The following is a 27,632-nucleotide window of genomic DNA, read 5'->3' as shown; positions in this document are numbered from 1 at the left end:
AACTTCCTGTTTTGTGCACCAGGAACTGGTCTTCGCTACCCTGGAAGACAGATGCCTTCTTCCAGTGGATACAGATTTTTCTCTATGCATACCCTCCTCTGCCTCTGTTAGCAAGGTATCTTGAGGCATGCATGGTGCCAGGTGAAGTAGCTGCAAAAGGCTGGGATCATTGGGTGGTTGTTGAAATGGACTATACTGCTTGAACCACAAATGAAGAGAAATTAAACGGCATTTCCAAAAAAAAGGATAACTACAAAGAGGAGTGGAGGAAAAACAAGCATTAATATTATGTATATGACCTCTAACCTGTCAAAGCAGTATGGAGACCTGTATTAATCAAACATCAAATGTGATATTGAGACACTTGCAAACTCCTGCTCACCTGCTTTATAACTTGGCCCTGTGATATGGTGTGCAGTGTCACAACTCCCACTACCAGGAGTGTGTGTGTGCAGTTGTGCCTGAGAAGGTGTGGGCAATGTAGTACTGTAGAAATGAAATCACGGCTTCTGTGTGGAATACTGCGTCTCTGAACCCCCTAGAAAACACCCTGTAGTAAAGCTGTACTTAACAGCACACACTAAAATTAAATTTATCTATACAGATATTGTATGGGGAAACTATTAACCGTTGCATCTGCAGGACTGAAGCATGTGGAAGTTGCTGTCTACAAGATCAAACTCGATCTGCATTGGTCCCTAATCTAACAAGGTAAAATAGCAAAGCCTCCTGCCCACAAAATGCATCAAGTAAACTACTACCCACAAAAATTGTCCTTCCATGGTAAATGCACATACAGTCAGTTTGCGAACACCATGATGTTCTTCATGTTTCAATGTTGCAGTCATCACACTTGGGCTATCTGCCTGCATGTAGCCCTCAGTCACTCCGAATACCAGAGCCTTGGGATTTCTGCGTTGGATGCTTTCGCCTCTTCCATGATGTCAGGTCGTCAGGGGTATAAAGCATGCAGCGAACGCCATTACATCAGTCTTTCTTGCCAAGAAGGAGCCCGAAGCAGTTCGCAAGTGCCGGTCGGCCACTAACTGAAATTTTAGTTTTTCGAGTTTCAAACCTGAAGTCATCTAAAGCTAAGTACCCCATTGGGGATTCTGTTCTTGCTCTAACTGATGTCACAAAAAGTCAACAATTGTCTTGCCTGTGGAAAGCAAATACCTCGCAGAGATTTTCATTCTTACTGTGTCACCTGTTTAGGCCCAGACCATGACGTCCCCCGCTGTCTGTTTTGTGCCTTGCTTAACACACAAAACCATTCGTCGTTGGCTATTTTTGTAGCTAAATTCTTTCGCTCTCGTTCTCCATTTTCCTAAATGGCTTCGGTAAGCCATCTAACTACCGATCTTATGAAAAAGCACAAAGACAGAGACCACATAGGTCAAAAACTGCTGACGACGCTTCCATTAAGCTAGTCACCAGTCAGCTGGTACTCAGTAAGGCGCCTTTGCAGCCCCTGATGCCCGCTTCTACAGATTCGCAGGCCTCTGCTGAGACCCATTAGGAGTCCGGAATGCCGCGAGATGCTTCTTCGACTATGGAACCTGCGGATGTCTCTACCTTGGATGTGTCCGGAGCTGCTGTGCAGGCACCGGCTTCTGAGTGTGTATTCCAATCTACCGTTTTTCGTATTAAACCGACATCTTCATTTTAACTAAATCTACGGAGTTTCTCGGGCCCAGACTTCATTTTAACTAAATCTACGGAGTTTCTCGGGCCCAGACTTCACACTACGCCTAGAAAACAGACGTCCAAAGCACATGCTCAAGCTCCCATGCCACAAAAACAAATGCTTAGAATGGCTGAAGACCTTATTAGTCTAATTAGGGGAAGCCAGCCTTCCCCTGCTAAAAGACAAAGAAAAGAATTTCCTTCTGATTCTACAGACCAGGAGTCCGATGACTCTGACCCTTCTGATTACCAGGACATGCCCTTATCTACCTATGAGGATTCAGATGCAGAGAAATCCATTCCCTCTGCCTCCCCTCCAGAGGATTTTTCTTTTGGTGAAACCTTGCATACCTTAAGAGAGCATTTCTGCTGGGAATGCCAGGACTATCTTCAGTCCAAAAAGACTCTGGGATTTTTAGATTTGCCTCAGCACAGGCCTGTAGCTATACCCCTGTCCTAGATTTTGTAGATGTCTTCATGGAATCCAGTCTTACTCCTGACACTTTACCACCAGCTCATAGAAAACCTGACAGGTACTACAGTGTACCTGACTTTCACATATTTCTCTCTAAGAATCCTACTGCGGATCCAGAGACCATTTCCCAGGGTCCTAAAGACATTAAGGCTAAAACAGCCAAAAACCCTACCCCTTCAGACAGGGATTCTAGAGCTTTAGACAGATGGGGTAAGAAGGTATATACCTCTGCAACTCTTGCCATCAGGGCTTTGAATTGCCAGTTTCACATGTTGAAGTACCAGCAACATATTATGGAACTAATTAAACAAAAAATGGTGTTGCTTCCAGATTGTGCAGAAAATAAAGATTTACAAGAGTTAATGCATTCTGCAAGCCAAGTTATTAAACATACTTTGCAGTGTGGGTTTGATGCCTTTGAAGCTTCTTGCAGGACTGCTGTCACTGGGTCTATACTGAGAAGGCATGCTTGGCTGAAGGAACAAGTCTTGCCAGACCATGTCAAAGCAAAATTGCTAGATGCTCCATTAAATCAGGATTGTTTGTTTGGCACAAAAGCAGAAGTTCTTAAAAAGATGGAAGAAAAAGCTAAATCTATGCAAACTGTCAAAGGTTTCTTACAGGTGCAGCCACCTAGATTCAGTAGGCATTGGCCTTCAAAAAAATGGTCCTTTCCAGTTCCTCCCAGGCTTTCTCAGTCCAAACTCAGGGGAAACAGACCACCAAGACTACAGTCTCAGGGTATGCAGAGATCTAAACAGTGGAGTGTTCCCACCTCAAAAACAGGGAGTGGTAAGCCACCCTCTTATGGAAAAAGTTCACAATGACTTTCCAATTATTCTTCCCAGCCATGCCCAAGTACTTGCACCTAGGAGGAAAACTCGCCCTTCATGCAAAAAACTGGATGTCTATTGCTCAGAACCAATGGGTTCTAAACATTGTATCCCAGGGATACAGATTCTACTTCCACTCACTGCCAACCCCAAGCGGGTTGCTAGATTTTCCTCCAAACCAGTGGGCAGAGGCTCAAAAGCAAGTACTTTCCCTTCTCTATATCAGGGCTATTCAACCTGTTCCAGTAGAACAAAGGAGACAGGGTTTCTACTCCAGACTGTTCCTGGTGCCCAGAAAAGACGGCTCTTGGCGCCCTATCCTGGATCTATCAATTCTCAACATCTTTCTGGTGGTCCCAAAATTCAAAATGCTTACACTGCAGCAGCTTCTTCCTATGCTAGTCAAGGATGCCTGGTTAGTCACCCTAAACTTAAAAGAATCTTATCTGCACATCCCCATAAGGGAGTTTTGCAGGAAATATCTACATTTCAGGGCAGGCTCTATGCACTGTCAGTTCTCTGCACTTCCCTTTGGCTTATCTACTGCGCCCAGAGTATTCACAAAGTGCTTGGCTCCAGCCATTGCATACTGCAGGCAGAGAAATATTCAAATTTACCCATACTGATTCAGGCAGACGGTCAGGAATTGCTACTTCAGCACCTGGCATTTGTTAAGACTTCTAATTTCCCTGGGATACACCATCAGTGAAAAGAAATCAAAACTGGTGCCCAGCCAACAAATTGTATTCCTGGGAACAAGCTTGAACACAACTTTCCAGATGGCATTCCTCACTGCAGAAAAGCAGGTCCATTTGACAAACTATTTCAAACTAATGGCCACCAAAACCCAGCTATCTGTAAGGAAAATACTGCAAGCCCTAGGGTTCATGGCCTCATGCATTCTGCTAATTTATTTTATTTTATTTGCAATTTGATTACTGGGGAAGTCCACTGGGCCAAATTGACCCATTTTCAGTTGAGGCCCAGGGAGAAAAGCTCCAAGATGCATTATACAATTTAGATACAACTGATAGTTAATATTAACAATATTATGTAGAATAGTTGCTCATAAATGCATTCAATATCATGCATAGTTAAATTCATTAAGCTTGAAGGTAGGGATCATGCAGTTTCATTTGAGGAAAACAGATGTGGATTAGGTGTGGAAACAGTTTACATACAAACCTTTTCAAAAAATGTAAATACGCTTTACATACACACATCAACAGTAGAATGCTATTTACAATATTTACAAGGTTGGACTGTGTGAGGGTAGCTGCAGGAGTTGTTGAGAGCTTAGAGAGAAGCTATAGATATTGTTGAGAGCTTAGATAGGCTCATAGGAAGATAACTATGAGAGTTGTAAAGCTTGTGAACCAGAGAGAGAACCCCCTTGGATTAGGTTGGGTGAAGGCAGGTACATTTCCATTTAGTAGACAGGTGTTTGAATAGTTGTTTTTTGAAGTTTTCTGAGTTTGGTATGGTTCTTAATGTGGAGGGAAGGGAATCCCATTTTTTGCCTAGTGAAGAAAGATAGGAGAAGTTGGCCAGCAGGACGTTTAGGTTTATGAATAGTAATTGAGTTCTGATTCCATATGCAAGACTGCATATGAGGAAACTTCAGTGGTACTTAAACAGTCTCTGGTGTCAACTTTCTCAGGACCTGGAAAACAGTGATACCTATCATACCTTGGCTAAGGGCAGAGTTCATTTGCTGGGCAGAGGCATGCATCCACAACAAGGGACTTTCACTCAACCCCTTGCCGCTCAAACCCTGACAACAGACACATCAGACTATGCATGGGGGGCTTGCGTGGCAGGCAAATGCATTCAAGGCAAATGGAGCCCAGACAAATTCCCCTGCACATCAATCAAAAATAAATGCTAGCTGTACAGAATGCTCTGACAGCCTTCAATTACTTTATCCTTCCAGGGCAGCTACCGATAGACAGACATCACCACAGTTATATGGTACATAAACAAGTAGGGGGGAACTCATTCTTATCCACTCTGCAGGTTAGCCATGGCTCTGTGTAACACAGCCTTGAGCAACCAAGTGCACCTACAAGCTCAATTCCTGCCAGGCAAGCAAAATTCACTGGCAGATGACTTGAGCAGAAATCTACTGGACCCTCACGAGTGGAAACTGGAACCCAACTCATTCAAACTTGTAACCTAGAGGTGGGGAGCACCGGAGGTGGACATTTTTGCCTCCCCCAAAACCACCAATTGAGCAAAGTTTGCACCAGGAACCCTCACAGCAGAGCCTGCAAGGTGGATGCCCTATCCTTTACATGGGAAAACCTCTCAATTTATGCCTTTCTTCCTCTGTCCCTCCTCTCAAAAGTACTACTCAAGATCAAACAGGACAGGCCAAGGGCAATCCTTATTGCACCAGACTGGCCACGCCAGCACTGGTACCCACTCCTACGCAGTCTGACAGCAGTGCCACCCTGGCACCTACATCATACACCTTCCCTGCTGTCTCAGCAGGAGTGACAGATTTTGCATCCACAGCTGCAAACCCTAAACCTTTCAGCCTGGCTTATCCCCTGAATACATCACCAGCATCCCTCAGCAAACAGGTGCTGGACGTCATCCTTGAGACCAGAAGGCCTAGTACTAGGAAATCCTATGCTGAAAAGTGGAAAAGATATTGTACTTGGAGTCAGTCTCAAGAAAAGGACACAGCTGTGTCCACCTTACGTCAAATTCTTGATTATCTAGCAGAGCTGCTCTACAGAGACCTGTCCTTCTCAACCATTAAGATTCATGCCTCTGCCATCTCGGCTCATTATAATACTGAGTCACCTCTCTTCTCCCCCTCACATCAAACAGTTCCTGAGAGGAGCTAACAATTTAAAGCCCCCTCGGAGAGCTCCCACTCTGGCCTGGGACCTTAACTTTGTACTGGAGAAGCTCACACTTCCTCCGTTTGAACCTGCTGCTTCAGCAGAGTTAAAATTCCTCTCTTAGAAAACAGCCTTACTTCTAGCTGTTACTTCAACAAGAAGAGTGTCTGAGTTACAGGCACTGTTGGCGGTGGAACTCTTCATTATTTTCCATGCTGACAGGGTATCCCTCAGGGCTAACCCATCATTTATGCCCAAGGTGGTATCCATTGTGGCTTTAAACCAATCCATCCATTTGCCAACATTTTTCCCTAATCCTCAGAATAAAGGGGAAAGAATCCTGCACTCCTTGGATTTGGATGTGCACAGAGCTCAGGTTCTACCTTGACTGGACTAAGCCTTTCAGGAAATCTGACCAGCTGCTGGTCAGCTTTGCTACTGGGGCAGAGGGCAAGGCCATTTTGGAGCAAACTTTGCATCTGATATTGTCACTTTTCTTTCTGTCCTCAGCTAACATGTTCAGATGCGATCTTGTGGATCCGACTCGCCCATTGCTAAAGCTTGTGGCAACCTGAAACTCTTAAGCTTCTCCCTTACCCGTAATGCACCAACCCCAAGTACCTCAGATCTCATTTGCCGCTTTATGCAAAAGACGTGGTTGACCTTAGCTCTTGAGCAGATAAGTGCTGTTATTAATTTCATTTCTCTCAAATTTTTCTACTTTTCAAGTTTTTTTTCCATTCCTTATATTTCCATATAGTTTGTACAATTTTAAAGTACTATTGTTAGTATTTTCTCATTTTAGAGCTTCAATACATTAGTACCACTTAAATATCGTTAATATTATCTTACCCTCTAAACTTGGTGTAGCTTTTCCTTGTATTACCTTTGTTGGTAGTTTTCTTTTTTCTTGCTATTTAAAATTTTTTTTTTTTTTGCTGCTTAAACCTTGTTCTTAGTTTGACTGTAATTGTTGGACTATCAGTAATGACAGAAAAAGACCTTACCAGTATTAAGAAATTTGTTAGGTGTGGGCACAAACTTCCCATGTCAGACACCCATACAATAAGTGTCTACTGTTTAGGTCCCTTCCATCTTCAGGAAGATTGCTCCATATGCCATGGATTTAACCCAGGGCTCTTGTTGAAAGAAAAAAATTAATTTATCTTAAAAAGCTTACTTCCTTCCATGTTTGGAGAAGCTTTATCTGTAGATCAATCCAAATCTTCGTCTCTGAAGCCTTCTGCAACTTCTGTGAGTTCTGAGCCATCCAAGAAAAGAACCAAGAAAGATCCAACCTCGCCATCAAATCCTAAAAAGAAAAAAATTATCAAATCTGACTTCCATGGATCCGTTGAAAAAGCCATTGGATCCAAATGCTTCCACCCCTGCTGGCTCCAGTGTTTTTTTTCTACCTAGAACTAAATATTCACTTTCTGTGGGTCCGGTACCATCAAGGGTGCCTTCACCTTTTTTGGAGCGACCCAAGTTCCCCATCTATTATTTCCACTCATTCCTCCAGGAGTTTGATGGAGGAAGATGTGGAAAGAGTGATGAGGAAGATTCTCTGGCAGGATTAAATGGGTGCCTTACAGGTCCTACCCTTTTGGGTCAGGAGGTCTGTTCTTCCACGACATCCCCACTACAAGTTCCTTCTCTGACTCATTCAACTCTGAGTCCATGGAACTGAGCCATCTGGCTCTTGTCTGGCTCAGATCTGAAGATAGTGCTATCTTCGGATTTGAAGCTTACTCCGAGTGCTCCGATTCCATTGATCCAGAGAGCTGTCGGAGCTGAATCTTCCCTTTCATATCCAAGGTGTTGGAGTCGACTCCGAAGCTTTTGGAGCCATCTCTGCACCTCAGAGCCTCAGCACTGGATAGGTCGGGTGCAGCTTCCACCTCGGGGAGATTGCCTTTGGAGCAGGGGGAGGACTGTAGTCCAAAAACCTGTCTCTTCAGATCCGAGGTCTTCCCTTTTTCTGGAGCGGTCTGCTTTCAAGGCTGTGAAGAGGATTTTCTCTGCCTTGACGGAACAGATGGATCAAACCGCTCTGATTCGAAGTCTTCTACCTTGATGTCTGTGCGTTCAGAGTCTCACCACTCTTTGCCACAGGAGCAGCCAGTCCGAAACCCCCAAACTTCCCAACAGGGTATCGCCATTTTTTCTGATAATTCCCCAGAGCATCCCACTTAGGAGGTCCCTTGGAAGATGTGTAAGACTAAGCACCTCTGCTCCCCAGAGGAGTCCGTCACCGAGGATACAGACTTCGATGAAGGTGAAGGGTCTCCGCAGTCACCTCCTGAAGGTGTCACATTTGGAGACATCCTTGAGGTCCTAAACAGAGAGATAGCTGGACTCCTAAGAACCCCTCATCTGAGGAATCCATCTTCCAGGAGGCTTTCAGTACTGGACTGTCTGCCTTCTGAATTACTCCGCTCGCCAATGAGCTTATTGAGTTGGTCTCTCAGTGAGCATGGAGGAAAATCCAGCACAATTGAGCCAATACCTAAGAGACCAAACAGGATTATGGCACCACCTTCGGACAAGCAGTTTTGGGGGTAAAGGTGTGCCCTTTGCTGACATGGTCATATCGGTGGTCACCAAAATGGAGCTTTCAGAGGAGAAGTTGCACTGTTCATCCCCCTAACGGGGAGTCGAGGGCGATGGACAGGTTTGGGAAGCGTGTCTGTTTCAGCATTCTTTACTTTAAGGTCAGTGAATTATTTGGCACATTTTACAAAATTACAGAGGGATTTGATAAAGGAGCTATCAAATACCCTGTCAGGATCCATTTCTGCAGAGGTCCAGTCATCTGTGATTTCTCAGATGGCTTACCCTGCAGTCCATTTCCAATTCAAAGATCCTTTTCTAGGAATCAATGAGGTGGTTAGAAGAAGTGGTTCAAGAATTCCCAGAGTCCTTTCCAGGATGCATGTGGAGGAAGTTCCCCCAGAGGCAGAGGAAGGAACTCCAGTGGTCGACGATGCCCCCTCAGCAGCGGTGGCCTGCAGAATCAGGGGTCCAGAGATTGATTCTTTGACGGACCTTATCAGCGTTTCCGAAAGGAGGCCCAACTGTCCACCTCTGGAGGCAATTGGGGGTCTATTATCCCTGCACCAGAGACCCTGGCTAGACAGAAAAGATACTTTGGTGCCGAGGATTATTTCCAGAGGTTATATAATACTGTTTCCCTTCCATTTCCAATTTCAAGAAAAATCCCCAATATTCCACCCAGTCAGAGGGAACAAACAGCAATTCAAATACAAAAGCTGCTAGAGTCATCCAACAGGTCCCGCCAGACCAGATAGAATCTGGAACTTACTCAAAATTATACTTGGTGCCAAAGAAAACGGCACTAGAGACCAATTTTGGATCTCGACAATCTGAACAAGTCAGTTTGACATACCAAGTTTTGGATGGTCACATTTCAGTCCATTCTCCCTTTTCTGGGCAAAGACTACTGGATGTGCTTGACAGACCTTCAAGATGCATAGTATCACATAAAGATGAACAGACTATCCAGAAGGCATTTATGATTCCAGCTGAGAGCCAGTCATTACCAGTTCAGAGTCCTGCCCTTTAACTTCACCACAGCCCCCATGGTGTTGGCCAAATATATGGCAGTAGTAGCAGCTCACTTGAGACTTCAAGGATTTCAGGTGTTTCTACATCTAGATGACTGGCTCATCAACATTCTGACAAAGTATGAATTAATAAGGGCAAAGAGATAAGGTTCTCCAGAAGTGTTCTCATCTAGGGATAACCATAAATTACAAGTCCCAACTGGAACAGACTCAGCATTTGGAATTCATAGGAGCTCTGTTCAACACAAAGGCAGTGATAGCTTCACTCCCTCAAGGGTTCAAACTGTAAGATTCCATGTCAGAAAAATAAACTGCAGCACCAAAATTTCAGCCCATGTGGTCCTTCAAGCTCTTGAATCCATGTCAGCAGCAGTAACATTAGTATCTTTAGTCAGATTTTGCATGACGATTCTATGGTGGATGCTAGCAACACAATGGTCGATACTTTACCAACCCAGATCAACTCTGATACGAATCACTGACATATGCAAGCGATATCTCAGGTGGTGGATTCAATCAGATCAGGTTCTCCAAGGCCATTTGTTCATTCTTCCTCAGCCCAAGGCCATAGTGACCATGGATGCTTCCCAGTTGGGGTGGGGGGGGCACTTGGTCCCCCAAAGAAGCCAATTTACGTTTCAGTGTCCTTGTGATGAGAGTGGTGCCTTTACCATTGCTGGCACTCCAAGATGCTCTCCTTTTGGGAAAGATTGCAGTTCAAATGGACAATATGTCAGTAGTTTGGTACATCAGCAAATGAGGTACCAGATCTTACCTCTTGCATTGAGAAGCACTCAGTGTGGCAATGGACGATCTCATCCAACTGCTTTCTCGTAGCATTGCACATTCTGGGGAAGTCCAGTGTGATGCAGACAAGCTTAGTAGGTGAATTCGTATTCTACCTCACGAGTGGTCTCTCAACAAGAACATGATGGAAATGATTTTTCATCAGTGGGGCCAGTCTTGCTGCGATCTTTTTGCTTCTCCCCTAAACAGCAAATGCAGCAGCTACGTTGTCCTAATCCCCCCCACAGGAGGAATCAGGGAGGGATGCTGTACTTCACGATTGGTCCCTGGGTCTACGATGTGCCTATCCACCTGTCCTGCTCATTCCAAAATTCCTACAGAAAGCTGCCACGTTGAAGAACAAAAGTCATCCTCATTGCACCTTACTGTCCTCGACATATTTGGTTCCCTTCCCTCTTTTCTTGCTTTAACGAATGTCAGAGAAATTGAATAACTGTCTTGCCTATTGTATTACTTGTTTGGGCCTTGAGCACGATGTTCCTAATTGTGTTCTCTGTGCCTCTTACAACCCGCGTACCATTCGCCGTAGAGCTAGGATTTTGTTCAAGCATTTCTGAGATTTGGCCTAGGTTCGTCGGTATGGCATCATCTGGTCTCCCGACTTCAGATGTTCCTAAGAAACACAAAGATAAGGACCGCAGGCTTAGGATCAAATTAGCCGACGACGTCCCTGTTAAGTTGGTTGTCGGCCCAGCAGTAGTCAGTGAGGCGCTTTCTTTGCCCCTGCAGTTCATGGATGTTCAGCAGCCATCTGTGGAGACTTCTGAGTCCTCCATACCGCAGGCTTCCACTTCATCTTCTGACCTCTTCCAGTCTGAGGGATCCAGAGCCGCTAAGCAGGCGCCAGCTTCTGAAGCCTCTCTTCTCTGCCCGGAGACCAGATGCAGACCAACGACCTTGATTCATACTTCTGCGGTGGCTAGGCCTCCTGAGTCCCTCAGGCTTTCTAGCAGGCCATCCTGCCGAAAATCTACTCCAGAGCAGGTGGCGGCCTTCCCTCAGATGCCTCAGGCTCAGATGGTTAAAATGGCTAGTGATCTTTTGACCCTTTTCAAAGGCTCTCAGCCACCTCCTTCTAAAAGGATTAGGGAATTGTCCCCAGAAGCTTTCTCTGCCTCAGACTTTGAGGTTTCCAGCAACTCTACTGATGAGGGAAACTCTCCTCTTTTTTTCTGGTTTTGAGGATTCTGATGCAGAAGACTCAATCCCTTCTGCCTCCCCTCCAGAGGATTTTTCTTTTGGAGATATTCTGAATACTCTTAGAGAGCATTTCAAATGGGAAAGTCAGGACTACCCTCAGTCTAAGAAATGGATTAGGGAATTCTTGGATTTGCCACAGCATAAGCCTTTGGCTATCCCTCCGGTTTTGGAAGTTGTTGATGTTTTCATGGAGAATTCTTTGACTCCTAATTCTGTTCCTCTTGCTCCCAGAAAGCCTGACCGGTATTACAGAGTTCCTGATTTTCATCGGTTCCTTTTCAAGAATTCTTCTGTTGATCCAGAGATTATTTCTCAGTGCCCTAAAGGAGTTAAAGCCACAATTGCTAAAAATCCTGTTCCTTCTGTCGGGGAATCTAGGACCTTGGATAGATGGGGTAAAAAGGTTTATACTACTACCAACCCTGGCTTTTTAGGTCTGTTAATTGTCTTTTTCATATGCTCGTGTGTGTATCAGCAACATACTTTGGAGGCTATTAAGACGAAAATTGCTGGTGTTCCTTCCCTGATGGAGAGTAAGGACATGCATGATTTACTGAATTCTGCCACTCTTGTTACTAAACATTCTCTATGTTGTGGTTTTGACACGTTGGAGGCGTCTTGCCAGGCAGCAGCCACTGGTTCTGTCATTAGAAGACATGCTTGGCTCAGGGAACAGCCCCTTTCTGAACCTGTCAAATCTAAATTACTGGATGTACCTTTGCACAAGGACAATCTTTTTGGTAGGAAAGCAGAAGAGGTGTTCAGAAAGTGGGAGGATAAGGCCAAATCGATGCAAACTGTTCAAGACTTTCTGCAAGTTCGGCCTCCTCGCTTTAGTAGACATTACCCTTCTAAGAATTGGACTTTTCCTGACCCTAGTAAACAGAGACACACTAGACCTAGGGGTTACAGGTCTTCTAGGGGACCGACTTCCACCCCTCAAAAGGCTAAGCACTGGTGGGCTTCCTCTTCAAAATCGCGGAGTTCTAAGCAAACCGCCCAAAGCAAGCATTCCCCTGCCTGCCTCTGCGGGCCCAGGGTTTCCTTTGGGGGGGGGGTAACCATTTTTCCAAATGTCTGATCACCATCACAGATGACAAATAAGTGCTCAAAGTAGTATCCCAAGTCTACAAGTTCGCCTTTCACACCTTCCCTGTCCACCAAGGATACCCAGATATCCCCCCAAATCAAAGGGCAGAAGCAGAAAAACTATTTTTTTCTTTACTAAACCTGGGAGCAATAGAGCCAGTTCCTGCACTACAGATAGGCCAGGGATTTTACTCAAGACTTTTCCTGGTCCCCAAAAAAGGGGGCACCTGGCACCCTATTCTGGATTTGTCCATTCTACACACTTTTCTGGTGATTCCCAAATTCAAAATGCTCACTCTTCAGCAATTGCTGCCTATGCTAGCCAAGGATTCCTGGCTGGTGACTTTGGATCTAAAGAAGCTTATCTGCACATCCCTATAAGGGGAAAGCTGCAGGCAGTTCCTTCGCTTCAGGGTGGGGAACAGATGCTTCCAATTCTCTGCACTGCCCTTTGGCTTATCTACTGCTCCCTGAGTTTTTACCAAATGCCTGGATCCAGTCATTGCTTTATGCAGGCAAAGAAACATTCAAATTTGCCCTTATTTGGATGATTGTCTTATTCGGGCAAACTCTCCAGAGCAACTTCTAAAGGATTTGGACTTTGTAAAGAACCTTCTCACCTCTTTGGGCTACACCATCAACGAAAAGAAGTCAAAATTGGTACCCACAAGGGAGATTGTATTCCTGGGAGCGACCTGAACACAGCCGCCCAGATGGTATTCCTCCCTCAAGAGAAACCGATGGATCTTTCAAATTACTTCAAAAATTTGGCAAGCATGACCCAGCTCCCTGCAAAGCAATTCCTGCAAGCCCTGGGATTCATGGCTTCATGTATTCTGATGATTCCATATGCCAGACTGCATATGAGGAAAATACAATGGTACCTCAAAAACCTTTGGTGTCAACAAACTCAGGATTTAGATTTGATACTTCCTCTGATTCCCTGCCTGCAGACGGACTTTCTTTGGTAGGCAAAGGCCTGCTTTTCTGTCCACCTCCTGCCAGCCAGACTCTCACCACAGATGCCTCGGACTACGCTTGGGGAGCACATCTAGAGGGCAGATGCATTCAGGGGACTTGGAACTCTCAGCAGGTTCATTTGCACATAAATCTGGAGGAATTGATGGCAGTCCAGCAGGCCTTAATGGCTTTCAGACATCTCTCCTGGTACTCTACTGGTCAGGACAGACCACCACAATCATGCGGTACATCAACAAGCAAGGAGGGATGCACTCTTACCCCCTGTGCAGACAAAGCATGATACTATGGTCCATGGCAGCATCCATGGGCATTCATTTGATAGCTCAGTTTCTTCCAGGAAGGCTCACCACCTTGTCAGACCAGTTGAGCAGGCAGGTCCTGGATCCTCACGAGTGGCAACTAAACAAGACCATCTTCTATCGCATCATTCAGCATTGAGGCACTCCCCAGGTGGATCTCTTATCTCCAACCAACCACCTTCTTCCACCCTTTTGTACCAGGGATCATCACAACAAAGCTTGGAAAGTGGATGCTCTGTCCTTTTCCTGGACACAGCTCTCGATCTATGCATTCCCTTCTCTGCCTCTTCTTCCCAGAGTGCTGTTAAAGATAAGGGATGAAAAACCATGGGCCATCATCATAGATCCAGACTGGCCCAGACAACATTGGTATCTCTCCCAGTTTCAGCCTTGGCATCTTCCCCTGATTCCAGATCTCTTAGTTCAGGAGGGGGGAAAAATTCTGCACCCTCATCGTAAGACTCTGCATTTAGCAGCTTGGCTCATAATTTAAACCTTTCCCAACAAGTGGTTGAGGTCCTTCGTGAGGCCAGGAGGCCTAGCACTAGGAAATCTTACGCAGTAAGTGGAAAAGATTCTCCATTTGGATGCAGACTAGAGGGGAAGACCCTTCTCAACCTACTCTTCCTCTTATTCTTGACTATCTGGCCGGCTTGCTTAATGGTGGACTGTCCTTTTCTTCTACCAAAATCCATGCTTCAGCTATTTCTGCTCATTGTTCCTTTGAGCATTCTTTTTTCTCTCGTCCCCTGATGAAACAGTTCCTCAGGGGAGCTAGCAATTTAAAGCCTCCCAGAAGGGCACCTACTCCTGCTTGGGACCTCAATTTTGTACTTGAGAAACTTACTCTGCCTCCTTTTGAGATAGCTGCCTCAGCAGACCTGAAGTTTCTCTCCTGGAAAACTGCCTTTCTTTTGGCTATTACTTCAGCTAGAAGAGTTTGAGCTGCAGGTCTTTATGGCAGTAGAGCCTTTTTGTTATCTTCCATGTGGATCGGGTTTCTCTTCAAACTAATCCCTCCTTTATGCCTAAGGTGGTTTCTAGCCTGACTCTGGTTAAGTCTATCCACCTGCCTACCTTCTTTCCTAATCCTCAGAATAAAGGGGAAAGGTTATTGCATTGCCTGGATGTGCATAGACAGCTTAGATTTTACCTGGACAGGACTAAATCTTTTCGAAAGTCCAATCAGTTGTTGGTCAGTTTTGCTCCTGGAGCTCAGGTCAAAGCTATTTCTAAACAGACCATTTCTAAGTGGATTGGTCATTGTAATCACTTGTTACTTACAGCATGGCAAGGTTCCTCCTTGAATATTAGGACCCATTCTACTAGGGCAGCCTCTACCTCAGCAGCTTTTTTAAGAGGTGTGCCTACTGGGGACATAGTGGAAGCAGCTACATGGGACTTTGTCCACACTTTCACTAAACATTACAATTGACCCTTGTTTTCTAAGTCCAGGGCTGGTTTTGCCACTGCAGTGTTGCAGGGCATCCTTATCAACCCTTAAACAGTGGTTGTTCCTCCTCCCTTTTGTTTTTTTTTTCCTGGGCTTTGGGAATCAACCCATTTTGTAAGGACTGCAACAGTGAAACACGAACATAGTACAGTTGTGTACATTACCATAAATGTAGATGTTCTAGTGTATTCACTGTTGCAGTCCTGCCCCCCCTTCCCCCCCCCCTTTTTTCCTAGGGCACAGACTGGATTTTCTTCTCCTGGTCTAACCTTTTTCTGGGGGCTGCTGACAGTTAAGGCAAGAAAAACTGAGGAAATGGCGTTGGCTGCCTTCTTTTGTACCTGACATCAGGCCTACACCAAAGGCAGCCAACATCATATACCAAGGACTCTGGTATTCTAGCCGATTGTAGGCTACCAGAAGCCGGATAACCTATTTTGTAAGGACTGCAACAGTGAATACACTTGAACATCTACATTTATTGTAAGCGTACACAACTGTACTTTCTAACAAATGGAAAATATTTGTGTATTGGGTGCATCAAAATCATGTTGAACCTTTTTCAGTCCGATATATAACATCCTTGAGTTTTTTACCCTAATTTTTAAAGAAGGAGCTAGTTCTTCATTTGTTAAAGTTCAGTTAGCAGCAATTTCAAATTTTCACACTGAATTTGTGGGTTCCTCTGTGGACTGTCATAAGTTGTGCAAAGCCTTTTTGCTAGGCACTTTTGTTTTAAGGCCTCCTTTTAAACACCCTACTCCCCTATGGGACTTCAATCTGGTACTGCAGGCACTTATTCATTCCCCTTTTGCACCAGCAGCTCAGTGTGACCTTAAATATCTTGCGTGGAAAATGATTTTTCTAATAGCCATTACTTCTGCTAGACAAATTTTAGAAATTCAGACGCTGTCTTCAAAACCTCCATACTTGATTTTTCACAAGGATAGAGTTACATTGCGAAACCAGTCCATCCTTTCTTCCCAAAGGTGGTGTCAGAATCGAATATCAGTCAGTCCATTAATTTGCCAGTTTTCCTCCACAGTTTTACTAACAAAGACAAATACATGTTATATTTACAAGTCGTTCACAGACAATTACATTTTTTCCAGCATAGAACAAAAGACATAAGGAAAGCAGACCAGTTGTTTCTCCTTTGCAGACTTAAAATTGGGAAAACCAGTTGCTAAAGTAACTTTAGCCAGGTGACTATCTGATATCGGATTTTTTTTATATACAAAAGAAATACTGTTACATTACCTTAATCGGTACAAGCTCTTTCAGCTAGATCCATGGCACCGTCTTCAGTTTATCTTTCTAGGACATCCATGGGCAGCATGTGTGTAACAGCTGCTTGGGCTACTCCCCATGCCTTTGATACTCATTTCAGATTGGATCTGGTCTCCAGCGCTAGAGCATCACTTGGTTCAACTGTGCTCAGAATATACTTCCTTAAGTCCTTAAGGAGTAAGCCATTCCTAAATAGAAAGAAAATTGCAAACTTCTGGAAGTATGAGTTTTATGTGGACATCACTGTCCCTTTACATTAAGCTCCAGGTGTAGACTTTCCTTTATTTGACTGGATGTCTATTTTTCTTTCACCTCCTTTATATATGTATATATATATACACAACATATACATTTCTTTTCTGGCAAAGTTAGCAAACAAGATCTGAGGTACTTGGGGTTGGTGCATTATGGGTACTGGAGAAGCTCAAGAGTTTTAGGTTGCCATGAGTTTTAGGAATGGCCTGGCTGGATCTGAGGGATTGGCTCCAAACCCATTAGTTGAGGAAAAATGAAAATGGACAACACAGATGAAATGTTATATTGAGTACATAACTTTTTTCCAGCTTCTGACTATGAACATGCTCATCCAGCCTCTCCTACTGTTTATCATCTCCATAAAATGCCAGTGGATTTTTGCAGAAATGGGAACATTTATCAATAATAATTCAAGTCCCCTGGTTATACTAACTTAACATGGGCTTTCAGGATTATTAAAAGAAACTCTTGGGGATGCAGAGTTAGCACTTCAGATATGCTTTCTCATTTAATATGAACTAGTTTTTGGGTGGCAGGATTCAAGTGCACTTTTTTAAATTTACAAACCAAGTTAAATATCAGTAGTATATTTACATACTGTTGATAGCGATAATCAGGAAGTCCGTATGTGTTCAGAAAATAACAGTAGCATCATTACGGTCCTCTACATGAGAAATGAGTAAGTAGATCAGAAAAAAAGGTGTACCAAGTGCTATGTTAGGAATTGTACAACTTCATTTTGAGAGTCTTCAGACACCTGAAAGGCTTTTGCAAGTGCATTATGATGGATACCTTATTGCAGAGTTTCTCATTACGTGTAGAATTTTTTTTTTCTTTTTGAGATATTTCTACTTACGAATTCTTACATGCCACCAGATGTTCTTCCTGTTTCACTGTTGCAGTCATTACATCTGGGTTATCTGCTTGCAGGTAGCCCTCAGTCAGCCTGATTAACAAAGTCTTGGTTCCTGCGTCGGTTGCTGTCCCTTCTTCATGACGTCAGGTCGTCAGGAGTATAAAACATGCAGCCGACTTCATTACATCGGTCTTTCTTGCCGTGCGGTGCCCGAAGCAGAAGCAGTTCACAAGTGCTGGTCGACCAACTCCTGAAATTTTCATTTTCGAGTTTCAGAACCGAAGTCTTCAACTAAAGCTAAGTACCCCATTGGGGAAACTTTTTCTTGCCCCTTACCGATGTCATTAAAAGTTAATAATTGCATTACTTGTGGAAAGCAAATACCTCATAAAGATTTTCATTCGTACTGTATTCCTTGCCTAGGCCTTGATCATGACGTACATTGCTGTCGGTTGTTAGTGCTTTATTTAATCAGCGCACTATCTGTAGTCTGTATATTTTCGCCTGTAAATATTTTGGTTCTCTGTTTAATTATCCAGAAATGTGGGTTAGCCATCCACCTACCGGGATTCTGAAAAAACGCAAAGATAAAGACAGAGGCCACCGAGGTCCAAAAATGCAGACAATGCTTCTAAGCCAGTCACCAGTTCGCCGGTACTCAGTGAGGTGCTTTCGCAGCCCTCTACTGAGACCCATTCAGAGTCTGCCGCGAGATGCTCCAACTATGGAACCCACGGATGTCTCTACTTTGGATGGGTCCAGAACCACTGTGCAGGCACCGGCTTCTGAGGGTGTATTCAGGTCTACGGACTTGCATATTAAACTGACACCTCCTTCTTCACTTAGGCCTAAATCTTGAACCATGCCTAAAAATCCAATGCCCAGGCAACATGCTCAGGCCTCTATGCCTAAAAAACAAATAAGAATGGCTGAAGATCTAATAAGTCTATGGGGTAGCCAACCCCCCCCCCCTTCTAAGAGGCCTAGGACTGAAGTTGTTTATGAATCTTCTGACCAGGACTGTGTTTTTTTTCTGATTCTTCTGATGATCTGGATTTGACCTTATCTGCTTATGAGGATTCTGATGCAGAGGACTCTATTCCCTCTGCTTCCCTGCCAGAGGACTTTTCTTTTGGATTTTTCTAATTCAAAAAAGAGGCTCAGGGATTTCTTACTCCTGCCTCAGCGTAGGCCTTTAGCTATTCCTCCTGTACTAGACATTGTTGATGCTTTTTTGGAATCAAGTTTGGCCCCTGATTCCTTGCTTCCTGCTCCCAGAAAACCTGACAGATACTACATACCCTGAGTCACACAAGTTCCTTTTTAAAAATACTATGGCGGATCCAGAGACTATTTCTCAGGGGCCAAGGACATTAAGGCTTCTACTGCTAAAAATCCTACCCCTTCTGATAGAGACTCCAGGGTGCTGGATAGATGGGGTAAGAAGGTTTACACTTCTGCAACCTTGGCCATTAGGGCTTTAAACTGCCAGTTTCATATGTTAAAGTATCAGCAACATGTTATTGAATTGCTTAAACAGAAAATGATGATTCCTGATTGTGTGGAAAATAAAGAATTACAGGATTTAATGCATTCTGCTGAACAGGTTGGAAAACATACTTTGCAATGTGGTTTTGATTCATTAGAGGCCTCTTGCAGGGCTGCTGTTACTGAGTCTGCTCAGAAGGCATGCTTGGCTTGAGGAGCAATCTTTACCTGATCATATTAAAGCTAAATTGTTGGATGCTCCCTTAAATCAGGACCACCTGTTTGGCAACAAGGCTGAAGAAGTTCTTAAAAAGATGGAAGATGAAGCTAAATCTATGCAAACTGTTAAAGATTTCTTACAAGTTCAACCTCCTGTATTTCGTAGGCACTGGCCCTCTAAAAATTGGTCCTTTCCAGCCCCTTCCAGGTCTTCTTAAGCCAAACCCAGACACAGCAGAAACCCCAAGTTTCAGTCCCAGGGGTCGCACAGGACTAAGCAGTGGGGGGCCACCACTTCCAAATCTGGGAGTAATAATACTCCCCCCTATGGTAAAATGTCTCAATGACTTCCTTTTAAAATTTCCAAGTACTTATCAACTGACTGCCCCTTTGGGGGGAAAGATTGCTCTTCATGCAGAGAACTGGGAGCTCATTACCCAGGACAAATGGGTTTTAAATATAGTGTCCCAGGGATACAGATTTCACTTCCACACGTTGCCAACACCAAACGGGTGGCCAGACCTACCCCCAAGTCAGTGGGCAAGGCCCAAAAACAAGTACTTTCTTAAGCATGGGGGGCTATTCAGTTGGTACCAGAAGAGGAAAAGGGATAAGGTTTCTATTCAAGATTTTTCCTAGTACACAGGAAAGACAATTCATGGCGTCCTATCCTGGACCTTTCTACTCTAAACACCTTTGTGGAGATTCCAAAATTCAAGATGCTAACTCTTCACCAGTTGCTTCCTATGCTAGGCAAAGACGCCCGGTTGGCAACACTAGATTTAACAGAAGCATACCTGCAAATCCCAATCGGGGAATCTTGCAGAAGATACCTTCACTTCAAAGCAGGCTACACACACGATCAATTTTCTGCACTGCCCTTTGGCTTATCTACTGCCCCCAGGGTATTCACAAAGTGTCTAGCTCCATTTATTGCATTCTGCAGGCAAAGAAATATTCAAATATACCCATACCTGGACGATTGTCTAATTCAGGCAGAAAGCCAGGACATATGTTTGAGTCATCCGGCCTTTGTACAAAGGGTTCTAACCTGGCTGGGGTACACCATAAACAAACAAATCTCACCTGGTACCCTGTCAACAAATTATATTCCTGGGAGCAAGCTTGAATACAACTTCCCAGATGGTTTACCTCACACCAGAGAAACAAATTCATAACAAGTGGCCACAAAAACTCTGCTATCTGCAAGACAAATACTGCAAGCCTTGGGGTTCATGACCTCCTGCATTCTTCTAATTCCATATGCAAGACTGCATATGAGGAAACTACAGTGGTATCTCAAAAGCCTATGGAGTCAATATCCCCACGATCTAGAAGCAATGATTCCTGTCATAACTTGCCTACACCTAGAGTTCCTTTGGTGGGCAGAGGCCTGCCACCAAAACAAGGGACTACCTTTCACACCACCCCCTGCTGCCCAAACCCTAACAACAGACACATCAGACTATGAATGGGGGGCTCACCTGGCAGGGAAGTGCATTCAGGGCAAATGGAACCCAAGTCAAATGCACCTGCATATCAATCAAAAAGAAATGTTAGCTGTACAGAATGCTCTGACAGCCTTCAAGGACCACATTCTTCCAGGACAACTAATGGTAAAGACGGACAACACCACTGTTATGTGGTACATAAACAAGCAGGGGGGTACACATTCTTACCCCGTCTGCAGACTAGCCATGGCATTGTGGAACACAGCCTTGAGCTACCAAGTGCACCTACAAGCTCAATTCCTGCCAGGAAAATTAAATACACTGGCAGACGGACTAAGCAGAAACTTCATGGCCCCCACAAGTGAAAACTGGAACCAAGGATTTTCAACATGTTGACAAGCAAATGGGGGAGCCCAGATATAGACCTATTTGCCTCTCCCCAGAACTACCAATTGGACAAATTTTGCACAAGGACTCCCCACAAAGAAGCCTGGAAAGTGGATGCTCTGTCCTTCAGCTGGAAAAATCTATCAGTCCATGTCTTCCCCCCTCTGCCTCTGCTTTCCAAAGTACTAAAAATCAAACAGGACAAACCAAGGATGATTTTGATTGCTCCAGACTGGCCATGCCAACACTGGTACCCCCTTCTGCACAGTGTCAGGATTTTCCCCCATGGCACCTGCCTCAGACTCCTTCCCTGTTGTCTCAGCAGGAGAACCAGATTCTGCACCCTCAGCTTCTAACACTGAACCTTGCAGCCTGGCTAATTACCTAATCTCTCCTTTACCATCCCTCAGTAAACCTGTGATGGATATCATTATAGAGGCAAGGAGGCCTAGTACTAGAAAATCTTATGCTGAAAAATGGAAAAGATTCTGTGCCTGGAACCAATCTCAAGGTATGAGCACAGCAGCGCCCAATTTACCTCAGATTTTACAATACTTGACTGAGATGCTTCACAAGGGACTGTCTTTTTCCTCCATTAAAATCCATGCCTCAGCCATTTCAACTCATTATAACACGGAACCTCCCCTCTTCTCTCATCCACTGCTCAAGCAGTTCCTCAGAGGGGCCAAAAATTTGAAACCACCCAGGAGAGCTCCAACCCCAGCCTGGGATCTTAGCTTTGTTTTGGAGAAACTCGCTCTACCTCCTTTCGAGCCAGCTGCTGCTGCGGACTTAAAATTTCTTTCTTGGAAAACAGCTTTGCTTTTAGCAATCACTTGAGCTAGAAGGGTATCTGAATTACAGGCCCTTATGGCAGTGGAACCTTTCATCATCTTTCATGCGGATAGGGTGTCCCTCAAAACCAATCCTTCCTTCATGCCCAAGGTGGTAGCCAGTGTAGCTCTTAATTAGTCCATTTATTTGCCAACCTTCTTTTCCAATCCACAGAGCAAAGCCGAACGGATACTGCATTCCTTGGATGTGCACAGACAACTTAGATTCTACTTGGACAGGACTAAACATCAAAAGAAATCTGAACTGCTGGTGGCATTTGCTGCAGGGGCAGAGGGGAAGGCTATTTCAAAGCAAACCATTTCTAAATGGATAGGCCATTGCATTAATTTCTGCTATAAGCACCATGGAAAACCTATCCCCCAGGGAGTCGGACCTTACTCCACCAGGGCTGCATCTACCTCTACAGCCTTTCTCAGAGGCGTCCCTACCAGGGACATCTTAGAAGCTGCTACCTGGAGTTCTGTACATACGTTCACCAAGCATTACCATTTGCCAATTTTCTCTAAATCCAGAGCTGGCTTTGCCACTGCAGTCTTGCAGGGCCTTATAGCTGGTCCTAAAGCTATTTAAACTCCTCCTCCCAACTACAGCTTTGGGAATCTACCCAAATGTAATGATTGCAACAGTGAAACACGAAGAACAGTTGTGTACACTTACCGTAAATGTAGATGTTCGAGTGTATTCACTGTTGCAGTCCTGGTTACCCTACCTCCAGCCCCCTAATTACTTTTGCTTGTGCCTCTACTTTCCTTTACAATGCTTAAAAACTTTTTTTGGTGTATTTGCTTTTTTGTTGTAGGTATATCATTGTACTTTTATATTTAATTGCTTCCCATTAGGGGGGCACCTGACATCTGGGGCAAGAAAAACTGATGTAATGGCATCGGCTGCATGTTTTATACCCCTGATGACCTGACGTCATGGAAGAAGGGAGTGTAACCGACGCAAGACCCAAGACTTTGTTAATCAGGCTTGACTGTGGGCTACCTGCAAGCAGATAACCCAAATGTAATGACTGCAACAGTGAATACATTCGAACATCTACATTTATGGTAAGTGTACACAACTGTACTTTCCACTGGTTGGGTGGAGGTTCCCATCTTTCATGATAGCATTAGTAAGTCTCTCAGTCAAGAAAGAAAGCTAACTTTGTTGTATATAAAAAGATATTGTATTCAGAAACCAATTTGTTTATCTTTTCTTAATGCTGTGTACAATATTAAATTTCCTACAGCTAAAGTGGTTATTTTTTTAATTTGTTCTTGGTCCCAAAATGGCCTGATTATGTTGACTATAATATGATTTTTGTTTCTCAGATTGAGTTTTCTTCTCACAATTTCCACAGAATATATTCCTAACCCTTGTTTCAGGCTTTTCTGGCCATTCATTTAGAATGGCATTACTCTGAATTAAGTGCTTGCTTTGCGTGTCTTAAAGTGCCAGTATCTTTCTTCCCCAGTGAGACTTGATACTCTAGTTTGTTTTCAGTTATTTACAGCCACAAAGTAGTGCTTATGGAGGACTTTATTTTTTTTTTTGCTAAAGCCAGAAGTTAGCTGCAGGGGGATGACTCATTCAATTCCTCTTCTTGTCAGTGGTATTTATTTTTTGACAGTCCAGTAACATTGAAAGTGTATAGTAAAAGCTGTGAATCCTTAAAGACTCAATAGATATACAACTCCAGTTCAAGGAAATAATAGCTGCAAAAGATACTGTAAAAGGAGCTACGATTCTCTGGAGACTCTGTACAGTTTAACTCCAGTGGAAAGGAACAAACAGATGTAAACACCTTGATACATGGGCTTTTCCTTGGTTATACGTTGGTGGCCAACTTGACACAAGAGCCTGGGGGATAAATTCCTAAAGACAGTGTTGTAAAATTTCATCCAGACCTAGCATGTGCCCTGAGAAAGTTGAATATCATAGAAATGCAACAAAAGGGGAGAAGCAGCTACAGTGAGTATAAAAAGTGTACACCCCCCACGGTTTTGTGATATAAAAAAAAAAAATGAGACCACAATAAATCATTTAAAAACTTTTCCCATCTTTAATGTGACCTATTACCTGTACAATTCAATTGAAAAAAAAAAACAAATCTGTCAGGGGGGAAAAATATAAAAAAATAAAAAAAATACAATAAGCTGGTTGCATAAGTGTGCACACCCTTAAACTAATACTTTGTTGAAGCACCTTTTGATTTAATTACAGCATTCAGTCTTCTTGGGTAGGAGTCTATCAGCATGGCACATCTTGACTTGGCAATATTTGCCCACTCTTCCTTGCAAAAGCGCTCCAAATTTGTCAGATTGCAAGGGTATCTCTTGTGCACGGCCCTGTTCAGGTCACCCCACAGATTTTCTATTTGATTTAGGTCTGGGCTCTGACTGGGCCATTCCAAAACTTTAATTTTCTTCTGGTGAAGCCATTCTTTTGTTGATTTGGATGTATGCTTGGGGTCATTGTTGTGTTGAAAGGTGAAATTCCTCTTCATCTTCAGCTTTCTAGCAGACACCTGAAGGTTTTGGGCCAAAAGTGACTGGTATTTGGAACTGTTCATAATTCCCTCCACCTTGACTAAAGCCCCAGTTCCAGCTGAAGAAAAACAACCCCAAAGCACGATACTACCATGCTTCACCGTGGGGATGGTGTTCTTTTGGTGATGTGAAGTGTTGTTTTTGCGCCAAACGTACCTTTTGGAATTGTAGCCAAAAGGTTCAACCTTGGTCTCATCAGACCATAACACGTTTCCCACATGCTTTTGGCAGACTTTATGTATTGTTTTTCAAATTTTAGCCAGGCATAGATGTTTTGCTGTGTAAGAAAAAGCTTCTGTCTTGCAACCCTACCCCATAGTCCAGACTTGGAGAATACTGGAGACTGTTGTCACATGTAGTACACAACCAGTACTTGCCAGAAATTCCTGCCGCTCCATCAGTGTTGCTGTAGGTCTCTTGGAAGCCTCACTGACCAGTTTTTATCTTGTCTTATCAATTTTGTTGGGACATCCAGTTCTTTGCAATGTCACTGTTGTGCCATATTTTCTCCACTTTTTGATGAATGTCTTCACTGTGTTCCATAGTATATCCAATGCTGTGGATATTTTTTGTACCCTTCTCCTGACAACTTTCAACAATGAGATCCTCTTTGATGCTTTGTAAGCTGTCTGCGAGCCATGGCTTTTGTTGTAGCAGGCGACTGAGTAAATGTCAGGAAAATCCTACTAGGACAGACTAGCTTTATTTGTGGTTAGTGTCTCTAATTGATGGCAAGTTTTGTACCCAAGAAAACTGAATGCTGTAATTAAATCAAAAGGTGCTTTCACAAAGTATTAGTTTAAGGGTGTGCACACTTATGCAACCAGCTTATTGTAAGTTTTTTTTATTTTTTTTTTTTGTTTTTGTTTTTCCCCGTAACAGATTTGTTATTCAATTAAATTGTACAGGTTATATGTCACATTAAAGGTGGGAAAAATTGAAATGATTTATTGTGGTCTCAGTTTTTTATATCACAAAAACCTGGCATTTTAACAGGGGTGTGTACACTTTCTATATCCACCGTAAATCATTTATGTTTTAGGGAAGAAAGTGGGCTGTGGAAAGAATGAATGTCTTTAGCATGCAGTTGTCCTCAAAATCTGGAGGATGCAGGGAGAAGCAGAAACAAATGGCATTTTAATACAGTATTTTGCTTCTAGTCAAATGTAAATCTTTGTGTGCACAGGAGTCTTTAAATGTTCATGTGTTTTGTAACTCTTGTAATTCTTTGCATTTCTTTCTTTTCAGGTTCCAGAATACATAGAGCATATTAAGAAACCAATGGACTTTCAGACCATGAAAGAGAATCTAGAGGCTTACAAGTATCGTAACTTTGATGACTTTGAGGCTGATTTCAACTTGATTGTCACTAACTGTCTGAAATATAATGCCAAAGACACAATTTTTTACCGAGCTGCAATTCGATTACGGGAGCAAGGCAGTACTGTTCTCCGTCAGGCCCGCAGACAGGCTGAAAAAATTGGCATAGACTTTGAAACTGGAATGCATATCGCAGTCCCACTGGGGCCTCGTGGCCTGGAGGAGGGTGGGTACCATGTTTGTTATAGGAAGAATAATGTTTATACAAAAAGTATTCAAGTATAAGCAGATGGGCTTAATGGAAAGAACTTTAAAAATGATCTTTAGTAGCTAGACTGATACTTATTTCAGGTCCTTTAGTAGGGTAATTTATAGTGAGGTTTGTGTTGATTTCACTAGACAAAGATGTCTATTTTCTGCTCTCTTTTGAGGGGATCTGTTGTACTGTAGAACCCTTAGTATTTGTTGACCCTTTTTGGTTGGTGGTCATTTTTTTTATGGAAAAAAAATACTTTGGGGCAATATTTCAATAATTTCAGACACGCAAAAAGTGACCACAGGTGTTTTCACACCTTATTGTAGAAGACACTACAACTCAGGATTTTATTAAACTGTATTTTAAATTAAAGTTTACATCAGGTTTTAGTTTAAAAAATATAGCTCCATGAGGCAGTCAGTGAGCTGGATTCACTGGTGTTTGGATCAAATAGCAATTGTCTTGAAAGGCAGACCAACCACCCTGCATGGAGTTTTAGATTAAATGTGTCTTGAAGCATGCAGAGTCTGGGCACAGTAGCTATTTAATGGTTATTGTAGATATGTAGAACTTTTAATGTTTTTTCAAACGTGAAACTGATTTTTTATACCAAACAAGAGCACTGAAATGATCTTCCATTAATTTAACCTTAAACTTTATTTTAAGAGTAGAATGGGGTGTTGTAGGGTAAAGAATTTAGTATAAAAGTTATTAGCTAGTCATATTCTGTATAGAATGGATATAGGATGGGGTTACTAACCACTTTGTGGAAAAGGTGCTAGGTTATTTTATGTCTTGTGGACTTAATGGGCATGGACTAAGGTTAGCAGAGTCATGCTACTACAGTCACTGTCATTTACCTCATAGTAATCCAAAGTGTGTGTTTATATTCCAGAATGTTTGGTTTTCAGCCTTGTTTTATATTTGCAAGGGCTTTATGTTGAAATTACTTGTAAAGAAAATTTCCCATGTACTAGCCACCTACTTTGTTTGGTCAATTTCTAGGGCTTGATATGAAGCTACCAGTTAAGGCCTTTTTTGCCTCCTTGAGGGTAGTAATAAGTGTGTGAATATGAAGTTGAAGTGATTGTCTTATTTCATGTACCTTAATTGTTACTCCCATTTTATGTAGTTGAAATCCTTTTATTTTAAACATTTTTTTAACCCAGCTTTATCAAATCATTTTATTTTTGTCCAGTTTTTCCCTATAGTGCACGTTCTAACATAAACATACAAAGAAACAGACATTCACTTCTGTAACTTTATGCAGTGGGTGTGTAGGCTATGGCTCTGTATTGTAATTCCAAGTCCTGTAATTGCAGAAAAATCAGCAAAGCTGCAGAACAGTGAATTTCAGCAGTGGCTGTTCTCCTTTGAATTTATTTTATTTTTTTAATAACATGAGGGCAAACGCCTTATACATTTTCTTTCTCTGAAATTGCTGTACATCAGAGAAATG

The 27,632-nt window shown here is 43.1% G+C and overlaps 1 protein-coding gene across 1 annotated transcript in view; it reads left to right on the top strand.

Moving 5' to 3' along the window:
* Positions 1 to 27,632, top strand: part of BRPF1 (bromodomain and PHD finger containing 1) — a gene marked incomplete at its 5' end in the record, with an annotated part of 1,674,836 nt that overhangs the window by 791,120 nt on the left and 856,084 nt on the right. Inside the window, one exon of the mRNA XM_044076412.1 lies at positions 25,846 to 26,143. Within this exon, the coding sequence (XP_043932347.1) occupies positions 25,846 to 26,143 (298 nt within the window). The remainder of the gene's footprint in view (positions 1 to 25,845; positions 26,144 to 27,632) is intronic.

The sequence above is a fragment of the Protopterus annectens genome, chromosome 7.part0 (genome assembly GCF_019279795.1).
Source record: "Protopterus annectens isolate FY-2018-M chromosome 7.part0, PAN1.0, whole genome shotgun sequence".
Lineage (NCBI taxonomy): Eukaryota > Metazoa > Chordata > Ceratodontiformes > Protopteridae > Protopterus > Protopterus annectens.
Note: the sequence above shows the minus strand (reverse complement) of the source record. Positions and strands in the feature narration are given on the sequence as shown.